The sequence below is a fragment of the Microtus oregoni genome, unplaced genomic scaffold (genome assembly GCF_018167655.1).
Source record: "Microtus oregoni isolate MIOR12 unplaced genomic scaffold, Mior012 000011F_ref0000422, whole genome shotgun sequence".
NCBI lineage: Eukaryota > Metazoa > Chordata > Mammalia > Rodentia > Cricetidae > Microtus > Microtus oregoni.
The window spans coordinates 5,141,670-5,163,624 of record NW_024543070.1 but is presented as its reverse complement, the minus strand read 5'-3'; the positions used below and the strand labels follow the sequence as shown (position 1 = coordinate 5,163,624).

Genomic DNA, 21,955 nt, shown 5'->3' with positions numbered 1-21,955 from the left:
AGAATGATTTTCATATAGTAGATCCAGGGGGGTACACTCTGAGAAGTCTTGATCAGTGCTGTGAAGGATAACTGTATTTTTCAGAGGCTATGTCAAAAAGCCTCCCTAGAATGGAAGTCAAGTACTATTTATCTAGGTCAGTGGCTGAACTCAGAACACGTTGTGAAGGTATAGGGAGATATAAGCAAGAAGAGAACGGAATCAGCCATTTCGCCGCACAGATCTTGGCGGCGCTCTCTTCTAAAAGAATTTCCAAGCCAATGCTATTGGACGAATTTTCTAAGAGGAATCGTATTGGACTACATTTCCCATGATGCCAAGCCGTCCTCACGCAGGCCCACTTGGAAACAGGCGTCTGCTTCCTGAAACCGGCGGGTGACTTGCTGGTGTCCCGCCCCTCCTCTCCTTGCCCGCTGTCCTGATCAAGCCGAGCGTACCCGGGTGCACTGCCAGTGTGTGCTTGGTGCCGGCTACACTCATGGCTCCGCCGCTGAGGTTCGACGGGCGTGTGGTCCTGGTCACCGGCGCCGGGGGAGGTGAGCCTCGCGCCGGGCCCACTGTCCCTATGGCAGGGCTGCGGCGTGCAGCTGGGGGATGCCGAGCTGGTGGTGGATCGAGGGGGACACGGGTGGGCCGAGCACGTAGGGGCACCGGGTGCACCGGGACATTAACCATGCAGGCAGGTGCTCGCTCCGGAGTCCCCAGCCGGGATGGAGCGTCCAAGGCCCACGGCTTTCCCAGGGGAGAGATGTCAGCAGTGTAGCCGGGTGCACAACTGGGTAAAAGTTCGTCCTCTCTCGTGTGTGGGCATGGACTGTGAGTTCTGCTGCCTTTGGACGCTTAGGCCTCTGTCAAGTTACACATGGGCTTAAAAAGACTTTTTGGGTCCTGCTTTCCTCCCAAGGGATTGAGTTGCCAGCTCCTTGACTTTGAATAGTCGGTCGTTTAGTGTTTGTTTTCCTCTGTCTTGTGATTCAGGTTCTTGACAGGGCCACATACCAAAGTTCACCTGAATTGTGGCAAAGGTCGCAAACTCAAATGTGTGAGAGGGCGAGGGATGATACAGGGATAATGGGAGAGGAGAAGAGAACTTGAGAGCAAAGGCATTTCTGAAGTGAGTCAGGCGCTGGAAAAGCTGCCAGTCTTGTATTGCAGATTAGGAGAATTGTAATCGAAACAATGCTAAGTTTAAAGGACAGGAAATTAAACAGCTCCACGTAGACAGATGTTTTGCAGTGAAATTTCCCCATTAGTTTCACAGCAGTGAGGGGCCTCTAGCCTCCGTGTGTAGTGCAGCGACTTAAACCTTTGATCTCTCACCCTTACAGGTAAAGGGGCTCTTCTGCACCAGTTGTTATTAAAGAGGTGGGGGTCTCATCCAGCCCAAGCTGGCTTTAAACTCCTCAGCTTCCTCCCTCCATCTCCCAGGGGCTGTCATTACCCAGGTCTGCCACCAACACTGGGAAAAGTCTGATTAACTTATCCATTTTGGTTCATTTGTATATGTATTTATCAGTTTACTCCAAATATAAATTTCTTGCTAAGCTTCTCCACTTAGCAACTAAAATTGAAAAAAAAAAAAAAGTTAAAGACGTTTAAGCCAGACAAGTATCTTCTCACTGGTTGGTTCTCCAAAGCTCTTCTCTGCTTGCTAGTCTCTCAAATTTAGAGTTAAAATGATTTGAAGTTGGCAGTTGGATATTCAAGGTTCAGCACAGGTTGTAGAAATCACTGGATGTTTTAGAACGGTAAAGAATTCAGCAGAAGCATTTGCGTTTGAAGTGGGGTTTTGGAAGTCATCCCTTTGATCTGTCGCTGGATTTCTGTCTTAGTCTAAGTAGCCTAGGACATCAGGGGCCTGAAATATGGAAGCTGATGCCCAAGGATTAGGAGACCAGATCAAGAAGTTACCTCTTGGGGGCTGGAGAGATGGCTCAGTGGTTGGGAGCATAGCCTGCTCTTCCAAAGGTCCTGAGTTCAATTCCTGGCAACCACATGGTGGCTCACAACCATCTATAATGAGATCTGGTGCCCTCTTCTGGCCTGCAGACATACACACAGACAGAATATTGTGTACATAATAAATAAATATTTTAAAAAAAAGAAGTTACCTCTTTAGGCTCGGGTTTTTTAAATACGAGGATGTTTCAGGAGAAGCAGCTTCTTAAGCAGCAGGTGCTGGAGCACTGGTAATAATAAGGTATCTGTGTCATTTCTTCTCTCTCTCTCTCTCTCTCTCTCCCTCCCTCCCTCCCTCCTTCCCTCCCTCCTTAGACAGGTTTTATCTGTGTAGTTTTGGAACCTGCCTTGAACTCACAGCCTCCCAGAGTGCTGGGGTTAAAGGCATGCGCCACCACCGCCCGGCTGTCATTTCTACTTTTAAAATTTCACGAAAATCCACCTAGTGATGGTCTCCAGTTAACACTTGGCATTGAGCAACCGGGGAGGATGCTAGGGAATGCTAGGGAAAGCAGGCCAGCAAAAGCGGCTCCAACTTTCTATCTTTTGCAGTCAGAAGAGAGGATGTTGAGAGTACCAACGAAGATGCCATCTGCAACTGTAACCAGTTGCTGACTTGTTATTTTAAGATGGAGATCAAGTTTCATGGACTAAAGTAATTATGCTAATATTTTGCAACTTTTTTCTCTTTGTTTTGTTTCTGATTAGGACTGGGCCGATCTTATGCCCTGGCTTTTGCAGAAAGAGGAGCGTTTGTGGTTGGTAAGTTGTCTTTTAAATTAGTAGCTGCGAGCAAAAGCACAGTTTTCACAGGTGCCTTTTGTCCTCCTGGTGCATAATGAACTTGGTTGTGAAAGTATAAGCTAAATAAACCCTTCCTCTCCCTTCTTGCTTTTGGTCACGGTGTTTCATCACGGCAGTAGAAACCCTAAGACATGCTGGAGCTCTGTGGTGGTTGGCTCCAGAAACCCCGCCTCAGAAGTGCTGTGGTTCTTCCACTCTTACTTCCGTGACCAAACCCTTGAGCCGTGCCTGAAGCTGAGGGCATCATTTAAGATACGTTCTAATTTCACGACAATACAAATGCTGTGCTTTATATTCCACAATATAAAGTATTGTGGAATATTTAAATTTGTGCGTAAGATTTTCTTTTGTTTTGACTAAAATATAAGCTTCGTTCTAAACCTTCTATCAACCCGTTGTTAGCTGTAATCCCGTGCACGGGATTGCCACTCTAACAGCCCAAATTTGGTTTTGTATAAGTGGCACATTTTAGTAAAACTTTGCTCACGTCCGAAGCAGGTGCAGGGAACTGAGCGGGAGATAGCGGCACCCGGGTCTCTGAATTATGCTTTAACTGGAGAGCATGAACATAAAAGACAAGAGTTAGGGCTTCTAGCAGGAACTGCAGTTGACAAGTCAGAAAGTTTTGTTCTCTTGAACTGAGGAAGTAGCATCTTGGACAAGTCAAGCTACAGTCTTATAAACTAAGATGGGCATGACTTCTTTCTGTGCTGGACTTACACAACCGTGGGTAAACCACAGCTTAAATCCCTGCGGGCTACAGGATCCCGGTCCCGATAGGTGGAAAGTCAGTCCGTGAGGCAAATCCACTGATTGACCTTGAAACCAGCTGAAATCTCCATCTACTGCTTAGTCACACCGTCCCTTTGTGCCTACTTCCCCAATCTGTAGTATTAACTGAGTAACTTGGATGAAAAATTTAAGGCCTTCATAGAAGATATAGGAACACTGAGTTACACCTCAGTATCAAGTACACATTGTGTGTCTGAGCTGTACTGAATTCATAAGTCAACATGAAATCTTGTAAAAGAATTAATTTTAAAAAGTCAAAGTGTGTGTGTGTTCTGTGGAGCATGTATGGAAGTCTGAGAACAACCTTCAGGAGCTGGTTCTCTCCTTCCCCATGCTGGTGGATCTAAGGGATTAAACTCAGGCCGTCAGGCATGGCACCACATGAGCCTGTCACCAGCTTGAGTTGAGATCTTGCTTCCTTGGTGGTATTGGGAGGCCTTGTCTTCCTCCAGCCTCTACCACCACAGCAGCGGTCTTGGTTCTTGTGTTGATGAGAAAAAGTTCGTAGGCAAGCATCCAGAGTGTTTCTTTTCTAACAGTGATAAAGTAAAATCACACTCGTTATTGAAAAATCATTCATCATATGTGTTATGGGTGTTTTGTCTGCTTATGTTTCATTCACCATGTGTGTACCTTATCCTCAGGGACTGCAGCTGCAGAGGGTTCTGGAACTTGACATGTATGTGGGTGCTGGGAATCAAACTTGGGTCCTGTGGAAGAATAGGCAGTGTGGTCTTAGCCATCCAGCGATCTCCTCTGCTCTGAAATTATACTCTTGAGGCTGGGGGCAGGTTTGGTGTGTTTTAAAGTTACCAAGGGGGTCAGTGTGGCTGGACTTGGTGGGGTCACTGAAGGGAATAAATGCCAGAGACAAGAGCATAGAGTTAGCGTGAGGCTGGACACACAGAGCGCTTGGCTTCTGACCTGGTTCGAATGGTGCAAGGTTGCAGAGTGGGCGTGGAGGAGCAGCACAAGTGACCTGGTGAGGGGTGAAAGCTTTGTCCTGGGTGCTCATCTTGGACTAGATCAAGAGTGGAAAGGAAGTGGAGGGGCACGATGACTGGACACATAGGTTGGTTGTTTTGCATATACTTTGTAATTTTTTTAAAATGAAAATAAACAAGTATAAGCAAGGAGACTAGCCAGAACCTATTACAGTAATTCACTGCATAGGATTTGGGTGTGGGTGTTCTCCAAGGCTTCGTGTGGTAAAATTTAGTCCCAGTTGGTTTTGTGTGTGTGTGTGTGTGTGTGTGTGTGTGTGTGTTAAGATGGTGAGGTCTGGTCTCACAGTGCTGTTTTGATGTTTTTGAGGTGGGACCTTTGGAGGAGATTAGGTTTCAGTGGACCAACCTTCTGTGCACTGCCTTCATAAAATCTGTTGACTTTGTGAGGAAAGAGAAGAGCCAGGGAGCGGGAGAAATGCGGGTTCCACCTATTGTCATGTGGTGTTAACGCTGTTGCGTCCGTTCTCCCCCTCTCCCTCCCCCAGTGCATACAGGTCACCCTCAGGTACCACTCATCAGGAGCTGGTTCTTATGGGCTTGGAGAGCACTTGGTTAGGCTAGCTAACTAGCAAGCTCCAGCTGTCCTCCCGCTCTGCTTCCCCAGCCCTGGGATTGAGTGCACCACCATCAGCAGTGCTTCATGCTTGCAAGGCAAGTCATTTACTGACTGAGCTATAGCCCAAGCTCTGGATCTCTTTCCCTTCTTGGAGACAAGATCTCACGTAGCTCAGGCTGACCTTGAACCCCATAGGTTAACAAAGATCTTGAACTGATCTTCCTGCCTCCACTCCCACATGCTGAAATTACAAATGTGTGCCTTCTTGCCTGGTGTTTGTGGTACAGGTACTCTAGAACCCAGGGCTTTGTGCATGCTAGCAAGCATTGTGCTAATCAAGCTCTTGTTTCTACCTAAATAGCCTGCTTTAAGTAATTGGTTTTGGTCATGAAAAGCATGCCATAAATCCATGCTGAAAACGATAGTGGTCTAGAAAGGATGGTTGGAATGGAGGTTGAACTCTGGGTGTATTCTGAACGTAGGTAGGGTGGGGTTTGTTGAATGGTTATGTGTGCAATGTAAGGGGAAGGAACGTTAAGGATGATTCTAGGTTTTTGAGTTGAGCATCTGAAAAACTAAATGTGTCCATTTCCCAAGTCAGGGGAGAATGGCGGAGGAGCAGACTGGCAGGCAGCAGACATCTCTGTTAGATTTGCAGTAGGCAGTGGGAGCAGCATTCTGAGATGGAGGCCAGGTCTATGTTGAAAAACTTATTTCCTTTCTTTATTTTCTCTCTCTCTCACTGCCACGTGTAGCCCAGGCTGGCCTGGAATTCAATCATTGGTTAAGAATAGCCTTCAACTCTTTATTCTCTTGAGTGACCAGTCTCCATTACAAATCCACTTTCGGTCTCTGATAGTTCAGTTCCTAAACAAAACAGAATGTTAGATTTAGTATTAAATCAGCTGGTGCTGCTCCTCTGCTCCTCCTCTGATATGTGATCTGAGTGTTGCCCCTGTGTAGGTAGTATTTAAAGCCAGGGCTGATTAGGCACTGGGTACAGATGAACAGGAAAAGAGATCCAAGGATCGGTCTTCGTCTTTCTTTTCCAGTTTTCTTCTCCTTTTAGGAAATGCTGGCCTCCTTGGTGAGGCAAAGATAATCAATTACAGGGATTGCTAAAGCTTGACTGATGATCTTGAAACTGAGTCCCAGCTGTGCCGAGGTGTGGCTCTTTGATGAGGATTAAAGTCAGGAAGGCTGTGTCCTCGCTAATGAGAGGACATCTAAAGGGACTAGGGTTGCAGAAACTCTCCCTCGGACATAGGCCTTAGGCCTCAGGCTTCTTCCCATCTGGCCCCATTAAGGAAACAGAACTGTAGCGGGCAGAACGGCCTCGTGCACACAGGTAAGTGCCAGAGGAGCCAGGGAAGTTACACCCACAGTTTGCTTCTCCAGTGGAATGAGGTGCGGAGCTGCTCCCCTGGAATGCCAGGTGTGGTGCTCGTTTTTACCTCTGGTGCTCAGTTGCTGTCTGATGAGGCAGGGTCTACCCGGACCTCCCAGAATTTATGTTTTTATTAATCCCTGGCCCATTCTCCCTAAATCTTGAGCATTGCCTTTAGGCCCTATACCCCATCCTTATGAGAGATGTCATTTGTACTTTACTATAGCCTAAGTGTTATCTTAGGGCCAGGCCAGTCATGACTCCCACAGGCATTGTGTTTACCTCAGTCGTTCTCCCTAGACCCTTACCTAGAGCATTGTCTCTACTTCACCAGGTACCCATCTTACAGATGAAGCCACATGTATTTTGCGAAGAGCTTCCACGCACGCTTTGCTGTACCCATGGGGCTGAATTAATTGTTATCCGAATACCTTTTCTCCAGAATTGTATGGCCAAAGGAAAATGATCTGGATCAGACTCTCGGAAGTCCTGGTCCAGCTCTAGTTTCAATAAAATCCAGTTGAGTTCATTCTTGCCTCCCTCTGAAGTTTTTTCCCTGCCTGCTCTAAAGTCTGCAGGGAACCCCACAGAGAACAGTCCTCTATAAGTTTGAGGCTTGGCCATTCTAATTACTAGAACAGTTGCTGCTGGTGGTGGTGAGAATCCCGTTTAGTAGCTCCCGAGCCTGCAGTGTTTGTTCTGAGTGGCACGAGTAGCAAGGGTCAAGTCAGATAGCTAGCTCAGGATTTTGCTTTCTGAGTGGCTCTTCACTTCTGAGCCCTTCATGCATCCAGATACATTTGTAGCCATTCTAGAAAAGATTCTTCCTGAGCCAAGACACAGGACTGTCTGTCTTTCTATCAGACTTTGGAAACAATATGATAGCCAGCCCCAATTTCCCTCGGTTCCCTGGCAGCTATGTAGCTTTTGATGAAGCTCAACAAGGTCCTCAGCAACTACTGGCTATGCCTTGTAGAAGCTGTTTTTCTCGAATGTAAAAAAAAATCACACACACACGTGTATAACATACACAACACATATGTAATACCTTGCTAATTTTTCTTTTGTCTCTTTTGAAACAGGTATTGTTGTCAGGTTACTTAGTCTGCCCTTGAACCCCTAATCGTCTTGCCTTCACTCTTCTTTTCTTTGGTTTTTCGAGACAGGGTTTCTCTGTGGCTTTGGAGCCTGTCCTGGAACTAGCTCTTGTAGACCAGGCTGGTCTCGAACTCACAGAGATCCGCCTGCCTCTGCCTCCCGAGTGCTGGGATTAAAGGTGTGCGCCACCATCGCCCGGCCACTTGCCTTCACTCTTAAGTGCTGGGGTTACATTTATGTTTTTAAAAGTACTTTTGGAGGCCAGTGGGATTGCTCAGCAGGTTATGACCCTGACAGAGAAGCCTGGTGACTGAGTGCTCTCCCCCCCCCCCCCCCCCCCGGACCTATGTAGTGGAAGGAAAGCTCTTTCCTTTCAGCCTTCATATGAGTTCCTTGACACCTTTGTGATCCCCAAATAACATATGTTTAGAAATTCTTTTTGGTAGTTATCAGTGCATAAATATAAACTGGTTAAAAAATCCATTGGAACCAAGCTATTGTAAAGTTAATGAAATGCCTCTTTTGGGATGTGGGCGATGCTAGGGATTATATTTGAGGCTCTGTGCCTGCTGCATGCACATGTTCTGTTTCCTTCTGACCTCCATCCTCAGCGGGATGAAATGACCTTTCTCCTCGTGCTGGGGATTGAATTTAGAATTTATGCATGCTGGGGAAGTGCTTTTCCATTGAGCTATATCCCCAGCCCCAAAGTAATTCTTTCTAAAACAAAATTTCAAATTATATTATTATTATTGGTGTATGTGTGGGCATGGAGGATGGGGTGTGCATGCCATAATGTACATGTAACATTATGTAACATTCAGAGGACAGCTTGTAGCAGTCAGTTCTTTCCTTCCCCCATGAGAGTCCAGGGGATGAGCCTAGGTTGCCAGGCTTGGTAATAATCTCCTTCACTCATTCATCTCCATCGTCAGGAACTGGATATGACTCGGAGACAGGTCCTTGGAATGTTATATGAGTGTGAGCATGCGTACACATGCAGTGCCCTTCAAATTAAGCAAGTATCACTCTTGATCGTTGGGTGGAGAGTTAGAAGAAATTGCTATGTAAACTATATATAAACTATCGTGGGAAGAGCCTGTGGTTAGTGAAAGAGCTGAAGTGAGCCTAGATTACATGGCGGCTTCAGCGTTGACTACCGAATGGCAGGAAACTAGAACAGATTTGAGCAAGGTGCTGAGACACCATGACAGCTGCCTTGGGAAGCTGACTGCAGCAGCAAAGGTCTTAAGATGGCAACCACCTAGGGACAGCTGCAGCGAGCTAGGCATGGAGTGATGTAGAAGGAAGGAAAGGGACATAGGGACTTCTCAGCACACCCGGCAGTTCACTGCAGACCCAAGGGTTAGAGTGCGAAGCCCCTGGTCGAGCCCTGGACCTAAATTGGGAACTAAGAGTCCTGAGGAAATTGAAGGCCAGGGTCTGTGCTTTTCTGAAGAGGGAGAGGTTGAGGAAGAATGTTGGAAGTTTTAGTGAGGTGGAAAAGGGGCCCTGAGGGAAGTGAGTCTGTTTGGTTTGCATGGTTTATGCAGATTAAAGGTGAGCAGGTTCTGGAGAGATGGCAAAGCTGGTAAAAATGCTTGCTGTGTAAGCCTGAGGACCTCAGTTAGATTCCCAGAAGTCACGACAGAAGAAAATGCTGGATGTCATGGCCCAAGTAGCCGTAATTTCAGCCCTTTGAAAGCCCAGTGGTCAGCTAGCCTAATCAGCCAGAGAAACCCTGTATTGAAACAAAAAGAAAAAAGAAAAAGAAAAAGAAAAAATGTATCTGAGAAACATATTCCAAACAAAGTGTGGTGAACTAAGCAGGCGAAGCGGTGAAGGACCTGAGAATGAAGCGTGAGGTCAGCAGTGCTCAGAGAAACGTGAGTTAGAGCAGTGGCTGGCGCTTATGAGTTCTTCAGAGCCACAGCCACGGCACGGGCAACTGTGGGAAGTGGGAGTTCTCTGTGTGCAGCTCTCAGATGGCTACAGCTGGATGATTTGGCTCTTTTAGTTTATTTACCTGTGAAGCTAATTGTGGAATACTGTGTGAGTGTGTGTATGTGATTGTGTGAGTGTGTGTATGTGATTGTGTGAGTGTATGTATGTGTATGTGATTGTGTGAGTCTGTGAGTATGTGTGTGTGATTGTGTGAGTGTATGTATGTGTGTGTGATTGTGTGAGTGTATGTATGTGTGTGATTGTGTGAGTGTGTGTATGTGATTGTGTGAGTGTGTGAGTATATGTGTGTGATTGTGTGAGTGTATGTATGTGTATGTGATTATGTGTGTGTATGTATGTGTGTGTATGTATGTGATTGTGTGTGTGTGAGTGTGTGTATGTGATTGTGTGAGTGTATGTATGTGTGTGTGATTGTGTGAGTGTGTATGTGTGTGTGATTGTGTGAGTGTGTGTATGTGTATGTGATTGTGTGAGTGTGTGTATGTGTGTGTGATTGTGTGAGTGTGTGTATGTGTATGTGATTGTGTGAGTGTGTGTGTGAGTATATGTGTGTGATTGTGTGAGTGTGTATGTATGTGAGGTGTTGTCCATGTGTATTTTAGAATTCCCTGGATCTGTGAATTTCCCATACAGCCATTATATACTGAAACTCTTGAGAGCAGATTTTTAGGAGCACCAACCCCCAACCTAACCAAATAGAACAAAACAGTCCTTAGTAGACTGCCCAGCTAGAGACCTTCCGGGGTGTGAGCTGGGTTTTTTTTTTTTTTATATAGCTAGGATCTGCCATAGCCAGGCTAGTTTAGAATTAACTGCGTAGCGAAGGATGTCTCTGAAGCTGTTGGTCCTCTTTCCTGTTTCCTGTGTGCAAGGATTACATGCGCATGCTGGGACCCAGGCTCCTGAAAGGGACTTTTAAAGGGAGAACTGACAAATATATCACACTGTAGAAACTTGTTGTTGATTCAGCTGAGAATGCTATCCTCCGCTATCATGATCTACCCGCGCAGGCCATTGACCTGAGGGGAGTGGCTGTTTTAGCCTTTTTCTGTGTCTTCCTCAAGTGAACGTGCTTGATTTTCTCAGTAGAAATGATTCTTCTTTTTAAGGTCAAGTAACCTGGGAGTGACTGAGGAGCACAATAAGAAGTTCTGGTTCTAGACTAACATTTGCTTATACTAGTCTGAATTAAGGTGTAAACTGTTTTAATCACTGAACACAGGAGAAGTTATTATTGTGAAGTTTTAAAGAACTGTGAACCTTAAATGCCTCAGTTTATAACTGTTAAAGGATGGGAGACCTACATAAATATAAACTGCTTGGTGTGTTACTATTGCATCTGGAACTTTGACCATGCATTGGAGTGGCAGCCTTGCTACATAGCATCGGTACCGACAATGCTTTTCATATTTGATTACAAATAAACTTGTAAATTATTGCTTTCCCAGCCATTCAGCACTAGAATAGGGTGTTTCTAGGTCGCAGGATTGAGACCTGGTAACGGAGCGAATTTGATAGTTTAGTTTTCTAATGTGGCCATCTATTGAGTAACTAACTGTTCCAGTACTTTTAGCAAAGTGTCCTTTTTCTCTGCATTATCCAGCCTTCAGTGTTTGTGTCTGATTGCACTTTCTAACTTCTCCACTTGGGGGCAGTGTTTCATTACACTGAAATGCTGTATTTGTCAATTTGGTCTTAGAAGTTCTTCTGATATTTTATTTTATTTTTTAAAGAAGGAAGAAAGGGAAGGGGAAGTAATGTAATTATATTTTAATTAAAAATGTAAAATTAATTTAAAAAGAGTCATCAAAACTCTTGCCTGTCTCTAAGTTTTGATAGTTTTTAAGTAGTTGTTTTCTGTCATTTAAATAATTGCATGGAAATGAACAATTAATAGAATTCAGATTTTGAATAATCATCCCTCTTTCCATGTCTCGAGGGTAGTGTAAACTTGTTTATTATTTGTGTATTTACAGAGAGTTTTCATTTTCAACAAGATTGATAATATTACTAGATTAGGAAAACATCCCTGCCTAAATTTGGAAAACTCATTTTTTTAAAAAAGAAAAAAAGAACTGAAAACATATTTCTTGTGGCAGTTTTTAGTGTGCAAGGTGTTTGCTTTTTTTTCCTCTCTCCTTCGTTTATCACCTCACTTCAGTTAAAAAGGATGTTTTCCTTCAGAAAAAAACCCTCATCAATATTGGAAAACATAATTGTAGTATGTAACCTCTCACCATTGTGATTAGTACTTTATTAGATTATGCTGAAATCATGTGACAGCCATAAAGGAATGACATTCACAATGCAGTCTTCACCACAAATACTTTTCTTCCCCCAGCAAACATCGTATTTTATTGATGATTTGGGAATTTCACATCATGCACCCTGATCACACTCACTTCCCAAGCCCTCCCAGGTCAGACCTCCCACCCTCCCTTGTGACCTCCTTTCCCAGAAGAAGAAGAGGAGGAGGGCCAGTTTGTATTGGCCCTATACCCCATGGAGCATGGCCAGACTCCCAGTGGCCAGCCCCTTAAAGAAAACCAAGTCCTTCCCCACAGCCCCCTTCCAGGAGCCATCTACTCCAAATGCTCCAAATATTTCTCTTAAATTCTGCTTTTCTAGGTTACTTGGCATTGATCTGTACGTATCATTAGTGCTTGCATGTTATGTTTAATTCTGTGTAGTTGAGTTTGTCATCTGTCCCTAGTACTCGGTTACTTTGGCCTGGATAAGTACTTAGGCTAAAACTTCTGTTATTCACTTAACTTTCAGGAAGTCAGAAACTCCAAGGCCCACTTCTTTCTTTGTTCTAAAGCTTCTCGAAACCTCTGCATTGTTTTCTTGTATATTTACTCCTGAAGTGATTTTTTTCGCACCCCTCCCTCACTCATCCCCCCCCCCCTTTTTATTTTTTCAAAAGGGGTTGTCATATCTCTTTCCATTCCAAAGAGGAAAAGCATAGTGAAAGTAAAGAATTCATGATCAGAGCCCGGGTTTAAATATTTGCTGTTCATCTTTGTGTTGCAAACTTTGTTTTCTTGGTGCTGGAGATGAATCTGGGCTTGCCCACGTGAGGTGAGCACCGCACAGCACAGCTGCGTCCCAGCCAAGAGGCCTCTTTTAATCACACACATTTACCTTGTACTTGGTAAGACTGGTGATGATGTAGCTGGGGACGTGGGCAGATGATTGAAGAGATGCACTGATAATTTGGATTTTATATCTAATGTACTTGGAAGATGTGAAAAATGAACTGTTTGCTTGTTTTTGCATTGCAGTGAATGACTTAGGAGGAGACTTCAAGGGAGTTGGTAAAGGCTCCTCAGCTGCAGACAAAGTCGTGGAAGAAATAAGAAGGAGAGGTGGGAAGGCAGTGGCTAGTTACGGTATGTGACAGGCATAGACTGTGCCAGCAACGGTATGTGACAAGCGTTACTCTCAGCTTTCCTTCTGCTGATGAACACTGCTCACGCTAGTCATCTCTGAGATGTAACTCAGCATTACACTGTAACGGTGAAATTAGAGTCTATCTATCTACCAAGCCTTTTGAGAACATACTTTATATCATATGTGAGAAATCTCTAAACTTTTAATGTAGGTAATTTCATCAATGGTTGTGGTACTTAGATTGCTGTGTTCTTACAGGTTGGTTTAAACTAAAGATCTCGCGTATCTCCACCGCATCATCTTTTATTCTTCTTAGCACTCTTTTATTTTATTTTATTTTGGTTTTTCGAGACAGGGTTTCTCTGTGGTTTTGGAGCCTGTCCTGGAACTAGCTCTTGTAGACCAGGCTGGTCTCGAACTCACAGAGATCCACCTGCCTCTGCCTCCCGAGTGCTGGGATTAAAGGCGTGCGCCACCTCCGCCCGGTTCTTAGCACTCTTTTAAAAGCTTCTCAGTCTACTGTGCTAAGTGGTGAGCAGCCTTTGCTGGGTCAGCTGCCCCCCCTTTTCCATAAGCAGTCTTATTGGGCAGTATTGCTATAGTTCTTGCAAGAATCTTTTATTCATCCAGTCTACCCTGATTTTGCTGGTTAATGAACTATCTATCTGGCATAAACATTTCTTTGGTAATATTAGACTCTGTTGATTGCTTGTGCCTTTTTTGAGTTTACTTCTTTTTGGTGATAGTATCAGCCGTGTGCCCTGAGCCACAGAAAGTGATTTGTGGGAAAACTATTGATGTTTTGTCCTCGTTGTTCTTCTCAGATTCGGTTGAAGAAGGAGAGAAGCTCGTGAAGACAGCACTGGATGCTTTTGGCAGAATAGGTGAGCTTTCCTGGCTTGTGTGGTTTCTATAAGTTCCATTTCTGTTGTGATGGTTAAAAACTGCCAGGAAAAACAACTTAGGGGAGAAAGGGATTTATTTTGACTTGTAGGCCTTGGCTACAGCCCATCATTGTGAGAAGTCATGACAGAGCTTAAATACCAGGCATGGCGGCAGTGGTTGGCAGAGGGGAAGTGAGTGCGTGCATGCTCCTTGCTTGCTTGGGCTGAGCTCGATTTCCCATGCACAGTTCAGAAAACTCTGCCTAAGGAATGGTGCCACCTGTAGTGGGCCAGGTCTTCACATTTCAATTAGTTTAATTAGATAGTCTTTCACAGACTTGCCCATAGGCGAACTCAATGTAGACAATCTTTCAGTGAAACTTTCTTCCAGGTGCTTATAGGGTGGGTGAATTGACAATGAAAGCTAGCTGGTACATGGCCTTATAAAGCATTTCCTAGCTTCCCAATACAATATTTTTGAATTGACATTTCTTTAACAAACAAATCTCTCTTGCTAATTACATTTTTGGGTTTGTCTTATAATTCAAATATTTTATTTAACCTGTTTTATTTCATAATAGGTGAGGTATATAATAACATATATATATATATATATATGTTTAGCTTTTTTATTTTTTGCACCTTAAATGATTAAAAAGTTTTATGAGCATAAAATCTTTGCCCTTTTTAATCATAATTCAATTAAGTCTTAAATACTTTTTTTGAGATAAATCAGTATTTTGGCAGTAATGGACCTGGTGCATTCATTTTAATAATTATGTTTGTAAGATTTGATAGCATATAAATTTAGAAGAAATATATATATATATGTGTGTGTGTGTGTGTGTGTGTGTGTGTCTTAGGGTTTCTATTACTGTGATGAACACTGTGAACAAAGAGCAAGTTGGAGAGGAAAGGATTTATGTGGCTTACACTTCCATATCACCAGCCATCATCGACGGAAGTCAGGACAGGAACTCAAACAGGTCAGGAACCTGGAGGCAGGAGCGGATGCTGCAGCCATGGAGGAACTCTACTTATTCACTTGCTCCCCATGGCTTGCTTAGCCTCTTTTCTTATAGAACCCAGGCCCAGGGATGGCACCACCTACAGTGGGCCATCAATCACTAATTGAGGAAATGCCCCACAGGCTTGCCTATAGCCAGATCTTGGGAGGCATTTGCTTTCTTTCTCTCTCTCTCTCTCTCTCTCTCTCTCCCCCTCCCTCCCTCCCTCCCTCCCTCCTTCCTTCCTTCCTTCCTTCCTTCCTTTCTTTTTGGTTTCTCGAGACAGGGTTTCTCTGTAGCTTTGGACTCTGTTCTGGAACTAGCTCTTGTAGACCAGGCTGGCCTTGAGCTCATAGAGATCCACCTGCCGCTGCCTCCTGAGTGCTGGGATTAAAGGTGTGCGCCACCACCACTCATGGGGAGGCATTTTCTTAATTGAGGCTTCCATCTCTCAGATTTAGTTTGTGTCAAGTTGACATAAAACTACCCAGCACAATCAGGCTCTTCATTTTAGAAGTGTACTGTTGGTCCTTCCTCTCTTTCTGGAACCTCCTCCTGGTTTAGCCCCCACATTCTCACTAAAATGAATGGATCGCTAAAGGGAAAGGAAACTGTGTTTTCAGTCTGGACGACACTTCCTTTTGTCACTTGAGTGTGCCCCTCCCTTGTTGAGTTTAACACACTTCTTGTTCTAGTTTGGTTAGGTCAGATCATAAGAGCCATGGTCAGGTGCTATTTGACAGGTACAGAAACCGCAGAGTGTGAAGGCAGAGGATGGGGACAGCCAAGGATTCCAGTGGTTGAATCTGCAAAAGCTTTCCTTGCTTTGGATAGTGAACTTATGAAGACATCAAATAGAGCATTAGTTTCTGACTTCAGTGGTTTTCTTTTCTTTTCTTCTCTTTTTTTTGGGGGGGGGGGTGGATTTTTTTTTTTTTTTGAGACAAGGTCTCTTGTAGTACAGGCTATCCTCAGACTTGGCTGTGTAGTCGAGGCTGGCTTTCATCTCAAGAGCCTCTGGCCCTCACCTCTCAAGTGGTTGGATTGCAGGCCTGAATCCTGATGCTTGCTTTAGTGACTTCCTGAACTTTTGATCTTTTCTCTGTTCAGGAGCAAGGAGAGAACCTTTCTGAGTGGGCTTGAAGTTAAGTGCAAGATGGCTTATATTGATTCTGAGTCCTCAGAACTCAAGAGGGTGTAGCCAGCCCTCTGAGTGAAAAGGATTTGGTAGAAGAAAGGAAATATAGATACTTATGCCTGACAGGAAGGTACGACATTGATGATTGTGTTGTTTGCAGTTAGTCATTTTGGCTGTCGCTATGAAATTTTGTTTTGGCAGCATTCTTGTTGTGTTTAGTTTTTCTTGGGGGGGGGGGTAGGCTTTAAAAATCAGTTTTTAAAATAAATGTGAGTTGTAAGCAGGTGCAAATTAATATGATTGCTTTTGTTTATGTAACTTTGACCTTTCTTATGTTGTAGATATTGTGGTCAACAATGCTGGGTGAGTTTTTAATCTTCATTTTACACACCATTGTAGTCATCACTGTATATTTTCCCTTTTACTCTGACCATACGTATTATCAATATTTTAGAATCCTGAGGGACCGTTCCTTCTCCAGGATAAGTGATGAAGACTGGGGTAAGCTGTTTCTCATGCTTCTGTGGAACGGAACTATACATTGTCTTTTTAATATTTAATGTGTTTATGTAGTTAAGGAAATACTTGCCATTTGCTGCTGTTAATATAAATGAATTTAGTCTATTGACAATGATTTTTATAGTTAGAAGTATCATATTTTTAAATATTTGTTAAAAATTAGGTAAGTCATTTGCAGAAGTTACGGAAAACAGTTTTGTTTCTTGTGATGTTTCTCCTTTTCTCTCCCTAAGAGGCTGTCAACTTCTTTTTTTTTTTTTTGTATGTTTTATATAGTTGTCCTCTTGCCCTCCGGGAGTAGAGCAGGATTTAGAAGAGCCCAGGGCACTACAAATTAAAATCAAAGATGTTAGGAGAGTAGAACAAAACCTACACGCTTATCTGAAGTTTCTAATAAATAGGAAATATTTTTCATTTTCCTTTCCCGTGTTGCCAAGGTTGAGTTGATACAATGATGAAATCACATTTGTAGTTTATTTTTCTTCTGTTCCTGTTTGTGGTAGTTTTCATCAGCCATCACAGGTAAACAAATCGGTGTTGGGACAGTGGCTGGCTTAGCAGCTAAGCTGGGGTGATCCCATCATTGCTAGAGTTCAGCTTCTGGCCCTTGAACTTTTGGAAGAGGCATGGATGGTATCCTTGTGACCCAGAACTAAGCAAAGGAAAGCTTTTAGTCCCTTTTCCTTGGGACAGTTTGGAAAGGAAAGCTGAGAAAGAGAAGATTGGCTAGCATGTGGGCCTTTGCCGTCTAACTGAAGAGATTCCACCCTACTCAGTCCCCCAACCCGTAACCCCCTTTTCTAGTCTTGGTTTTGTATTTACCTTCCCTTTCATATATATTTGTATAAAAACATTTTTGGGGGTTCCAGAGTGAACCCAAATAGGTAAGAATGGTCAAAACCAAGACAACACTCAATCTAGAGTTGTTTCTCTAAAGTGTTCCCAAATGGTTGGTTCACTGGATTTAAGTCATTGAAAGTAGACCCCTCTAACTCATTTGAAAATCATGACAAAAATAGAGATAACAGTGAGTATTTTATAAATATTCCCCGATGATGAGCAGTGTGGTCTAACTATGTTTTGTTATTTCTTGTACAAGTTATATATGTAAAATTCATGGGTATTATTTATTTAGATATTTGCTTTTAATGCACATATATTAGTTCATGTGAATTTGTGGCATTTATATGCCAGAGACAATGCTGGATTATCATCTTCAGAAATGCCACCTACCTCCTTTGAGCCAGGGCCTTTCATTGGTCTGGAGCACATCGTTAGGCTAGACTGGCTGGGGTAGGAAGGCCCAGGACCTTCTTCGCCTCCCTCCACTGGAACTACACACATTTACCTCCATTGTCTAACTTCTCCCATGACTTCTGGGACTCTCACCCAGGGTCTCGTGCATATGTGACAACACTTTGCCAGCTGAGCTGAACCCCTACACATGCTTACTTAGGGGTGGGTAGTCAGAATTTGCTTTGGTAAGTTTGTGTTGCCTGGTACACATTCAGGTAGAGATGTAAAAAAACCAACTGAACTGTCTCCCTGCTCATGCAGGTTATAGTAACAAATTTTTATCTTGAATGGTCATTAATTATGAATAGCATTATGCTTAGATATATACAAGGATTACAATAATTTTATAAGTTATAGGAAAAGTTCACAGGTATGGGTATGAATTACTGATTGGTTGTATAATTTTGACAAAAGCAAAAGTGGTTATCTGAATATGACAGTAGGTGGCTATAAATGCTGGATATAAAATGATATGTTTGTGTAAATATATACAAGTCTAATATGTTTATATAAGCTCATTCTAAGGCATACTTAACTTTTGACAAAATATATAGAAAATAATTTCCGTTTTAGATATAATTCATAGAGTTCATTTGCGGGGCTCCTTCCAAGTGACCCGGGCAGCGTGGGATCATATGAAGAAACAGAAATATGGAAGGTAGAGTTATCTGAAGTCACCAGAGAGGACTGGAGGTGTTTGCACCAAGTGCTCTTAAACAGTTGTCTGGTCCTGGGGCAAGTATTCTCACATACGTGCAGGCTCTAAAGTGCTGGACAGTGCACACTCACTAGGTCTGTGTTTTTCTTTTACCATGTGCTCTTTAGTTTTAATACATTTCCCATGAGCCTTTATCACTTTTGTTGTGTGACATTACTTTTGGGGATATGAATTGTGAATCAATGTCTATTCATCCCAGATAGAGAGCCAACAATAGACCAGAAGTATAGAAACCACCAGAGTTCAGCTCAGCAAAACAAAACAAAACAAAATAAGAAGTATGGGTTATGGGCCACTAAGAGGAGCATAAATGACTCAAAGACAACTGTGTCACCAAAATAACACCTTAGCATGGTGACGGCTCACAAAAGCTGGATATCGGGAGCTCACTGAACAGCCTGCAGGACATTCAACAGGTTGGGGAGTGACATTCCAGGTGTCTCAGTAGATTTGAGCCTCTTCCAGTCAGCTCAGCTAGGTTGAGAGTGTCTTTTAGCAACTGTCTTTACTACTTCTATACCCTTGGGGAGAGAAAGGTTAGTGAATCTTGTTGGTTTCAGGGACTTCCTGAAGTTGTTGAGTAGTTTACTTAATGAGCTTCCCAGCATCATGGCAGCATGGAATGTTTTTTTTACCTCTCCTCAGAACATCCTGTTATTTCACCTCTGTAATCATTGTGTGACTTAATGTGCTTCCTTTCAAGATGGAAGATGTTTAGTTTTGTAGGAAACTGCACACAACAATAATAGAAAGCTGTGTAGACACTGAAGATTTGCTCTTAACCACAATGTTATTTGTTGTGCCCACTAACCAGTTAGACAGAGATGAGTTGCCATTTCTTCTGTGCTAGCACACCATGGGTTAGACTTTGTGAACTCTTGGCAACAGGACTCCCGTGAAGTGTAACTCGATGTGGGTCCATTTGTACTGTCTACTCTGATGTCAGGCTCAGCCCTGCAATTTAGCCTTCAGACACTTATAAGAGCAGTTGGTATTAATGCTAAATTTTTCTGAGACCTCTTTTTATCATGATCTTGACAGTTCTGAAAGTAAATGGTGTGATTTATTTTATATGTTCTAAGTTGAGTGAGGGTGGGTTAGGTTATAAGATGGCGTTTAGAATTATTCAGAAACTGAGCAGACAAGTGATGAGAATTACAAGTATATTATTTCTTGCTAAAATTTTAATTTAATGTTGCTAATTTATATTTGTAAATATTTTTGGTTTTTATAGATAATATATAAACATTGCTATATTTAAATTCACTTGGCTCACACCAGAGATCCTTTCTATGCACTTAAATCCTGTAGTTGAGTTTTGAACCATCACATTTATATCAACAGTACTGTAACTATAGGAATCACAGCCATGAGAAGTGAAGGATGGTTTGTAGAGTTGCCTTTGACAGACTCCACAGCATCAGGAATGAGGTCGGGTGTCAGTGTTAGCAAACCACGGGAGAGATGATGCTGAGGGGTTGCTTTCTTTTAGGATCATCATGACTTCCTCAGCTTCTGGCATATATGGCAACTTCGGCCAGGCAAATTATAGTGCTGCAAAGCTGGGCATTCTGGGCCTCTGCAACACTCTGGCAATTGAAGGCAGGAAGAGCAACATTCACTGTAACACCATTGCCCCCAATGCGGGGTCCCGGATGACACAGACTGTGATGCCGGAAGGTGAGTGTGCTCAGGGTCTGTACTCATGTCACACGGGTGTGCAGTAAGCTTGGCAAAAGGATCTGATTTTCTGAATATTTAAAGAAAATTTCCAATTTCAAAAGCATTTTGTGTAATCTATGGCTACTGTTGAAAAATTTAGAGTACAGTGGAAAGTATGAAAAGTGACCGTAAATTTCCTCGTAGAAATGAACCTTCCTCCTTTTTCTCTGTGTTGTTAGGTGGACATCTATATATATTTTTGTAGACAATGTAATACACAAATAAATCACAAGGAGTCTTATTTTTTCTTATAAATGCCTAGACTTAGTTTGGCTTGTTTCTTGCCAACTTTTTTCTTTTTTTCTTTTTAATTTGTTTTTTATTGAGCTATACATTTATCTCCATCCCCTCCCATACTCCCTTTTCCTGTTCTACCCTCTCCTGGGACCCACACATTCCCAATTTACTCAGGAGATCTTGTCTTTTTCTCCTTCCTATGTAGATCCATGTAGATCTTAGGGTCCTCTTTGTTGTCTAGGTTGTCTGGGGTTTTAAACTGTAGGTTGGTTTTTTTCCTTTGCTTTATGTCTGCAAGCCACATATGAATGAGTACATATTATATTTGTCTTTCTGGGTCTGGGTTACCTCACTCAATATGATGTTTTCTAGATCCATCCATTTGCCTGCACATTTCATGGTGTCATTTTTTATTGCTGTGTAGTACTCCATTGTGTAAATGTACCACATTTTCTTTATCCATTCTTTGGTTGAGGGGCATTTAGGTTGTTTTCAGGTTCTGGCTATGACAAATAATGCTGCTATGAACATAGTTGAGCACATGTCCTTGTGGTATTATTGAACATCCTTTGGGTATATACCCAAAAGTGGTATTGTTGGGTCTTGAGGTAGATTGTTTTCTAATTTTCTGAGAAATCACAATACTGACATCCAAAGGTGCTGCACCAGTTTGCACTCCCACCAGCAATGCAGGAGTGTTCCCTTCACCCCACATCCTCTCCAGCATAAGTTGTCATCAGTGTTTTTTATCTTGGCCTCTTGCGAGCTTTTCTTAAATTATTCCATCTACCTGTTGCCTCTGGGCATTTTCCTTTTCTTATGTGTATCTTACTTTCAATCTTACTCTCTGGCTGAGTGTCTGGGTGTCTGAGTGGATGGATGGATGGGTGGCTGGTCCCTAGTATCCTCCTCTTCTTGTTCTCTTCTCGTTCCTTTCTTCTTGATCCTCCGTTTTCTCCTATTTATTCTCTCTGCCTGCCAGCCCCACCTGTCCTTTCTTTGTCCAGCTATTGGCCGCTTAGCTGTGAGATCAATCAGGTGTTTTAGATAGGCAAAAAAAAATCACAACTTCACAGAGTTAAACAAATACAACATAAAGGAATGCAACACATCTTTGCATCATTAAACAAATGTTTCATAGCATAAACCAATGTAACACATCTTAAAATAATATTCTACAACAAGGTATGTTCATTCTGTCTGTCTGTCTGTCTGTCTGTCTTTTACATCCTGGCCACAGTTTTCCAACTGCTCTCCTCCCAGTCCCTCATCTCCCTTCTACCTTTACCACCATCCACTCCTCCATTTCTATTCGGAAAAGGGCAGACTTCCCGTAGATATCAACAGAACATGGCATATCAAACTGTAGTAAGACTAAGTACCTCACCTTGTATTAAGGCTGGGCAAGATGACCCAGTATGAGGAATAGGGTTTCAAAAGCCATGCGAGTCAGAGATAGCCCCTGCTCCCACT

The 21,955-nt window shown here is 43.0% G+C and overlaps 1 protein-coding gene across 1 annotated transcript in view; it reads left to right on the top strand.

Moving 5' to 3' along the window:
• Nucleotides 1-422: 422 nt before the first annotated feature.
• Hsd17b4 (hydroxysteroid 17-beta dehydrogenase 4) overlaps nucleotides 423-21,955 on the top strand; it is a 64,721-nt gene continuing 43,188 nt past the window's right edge. The window contains exons 1-8 of the mRNA XM_041660496.1: nucleotides 423-536; nucleotides 2,668-2,721; nucleotides 12,853-12,960; nucleotides 13,786-13,845; nucleotides 16,332-16,353; nucleotides 16,445-16,491; nucleotides 18,379-18,463; nucleotides 20,016-20,203. Coding sequence (XP_041516430.1) covers nucleotides 479-536; nucleotides 2,668-2,721; nucleotides 12,853-12,960; nucleotides 13,786-13,845; nucleotides 16,332-16,353; nucleotides 16,445-16,491; nucleotides 18,379-18,463; nucleotides 20,016-20,203 — 622 coding nt within the window. The 5' untranslated portion in view covers nucleotides 423-478. The remainder of the gene's footprint in view (nucleotides 537-2,667; nucleotides 2,722-12,852; nucleotides 12,961-13,785; nucleotides 13,846-16,331; nucleotides 16,354-16,444; nucleotides 16,492-18,378; nucleotides 18,464-20,015; nucleotides 20,204-21,955) is intronic.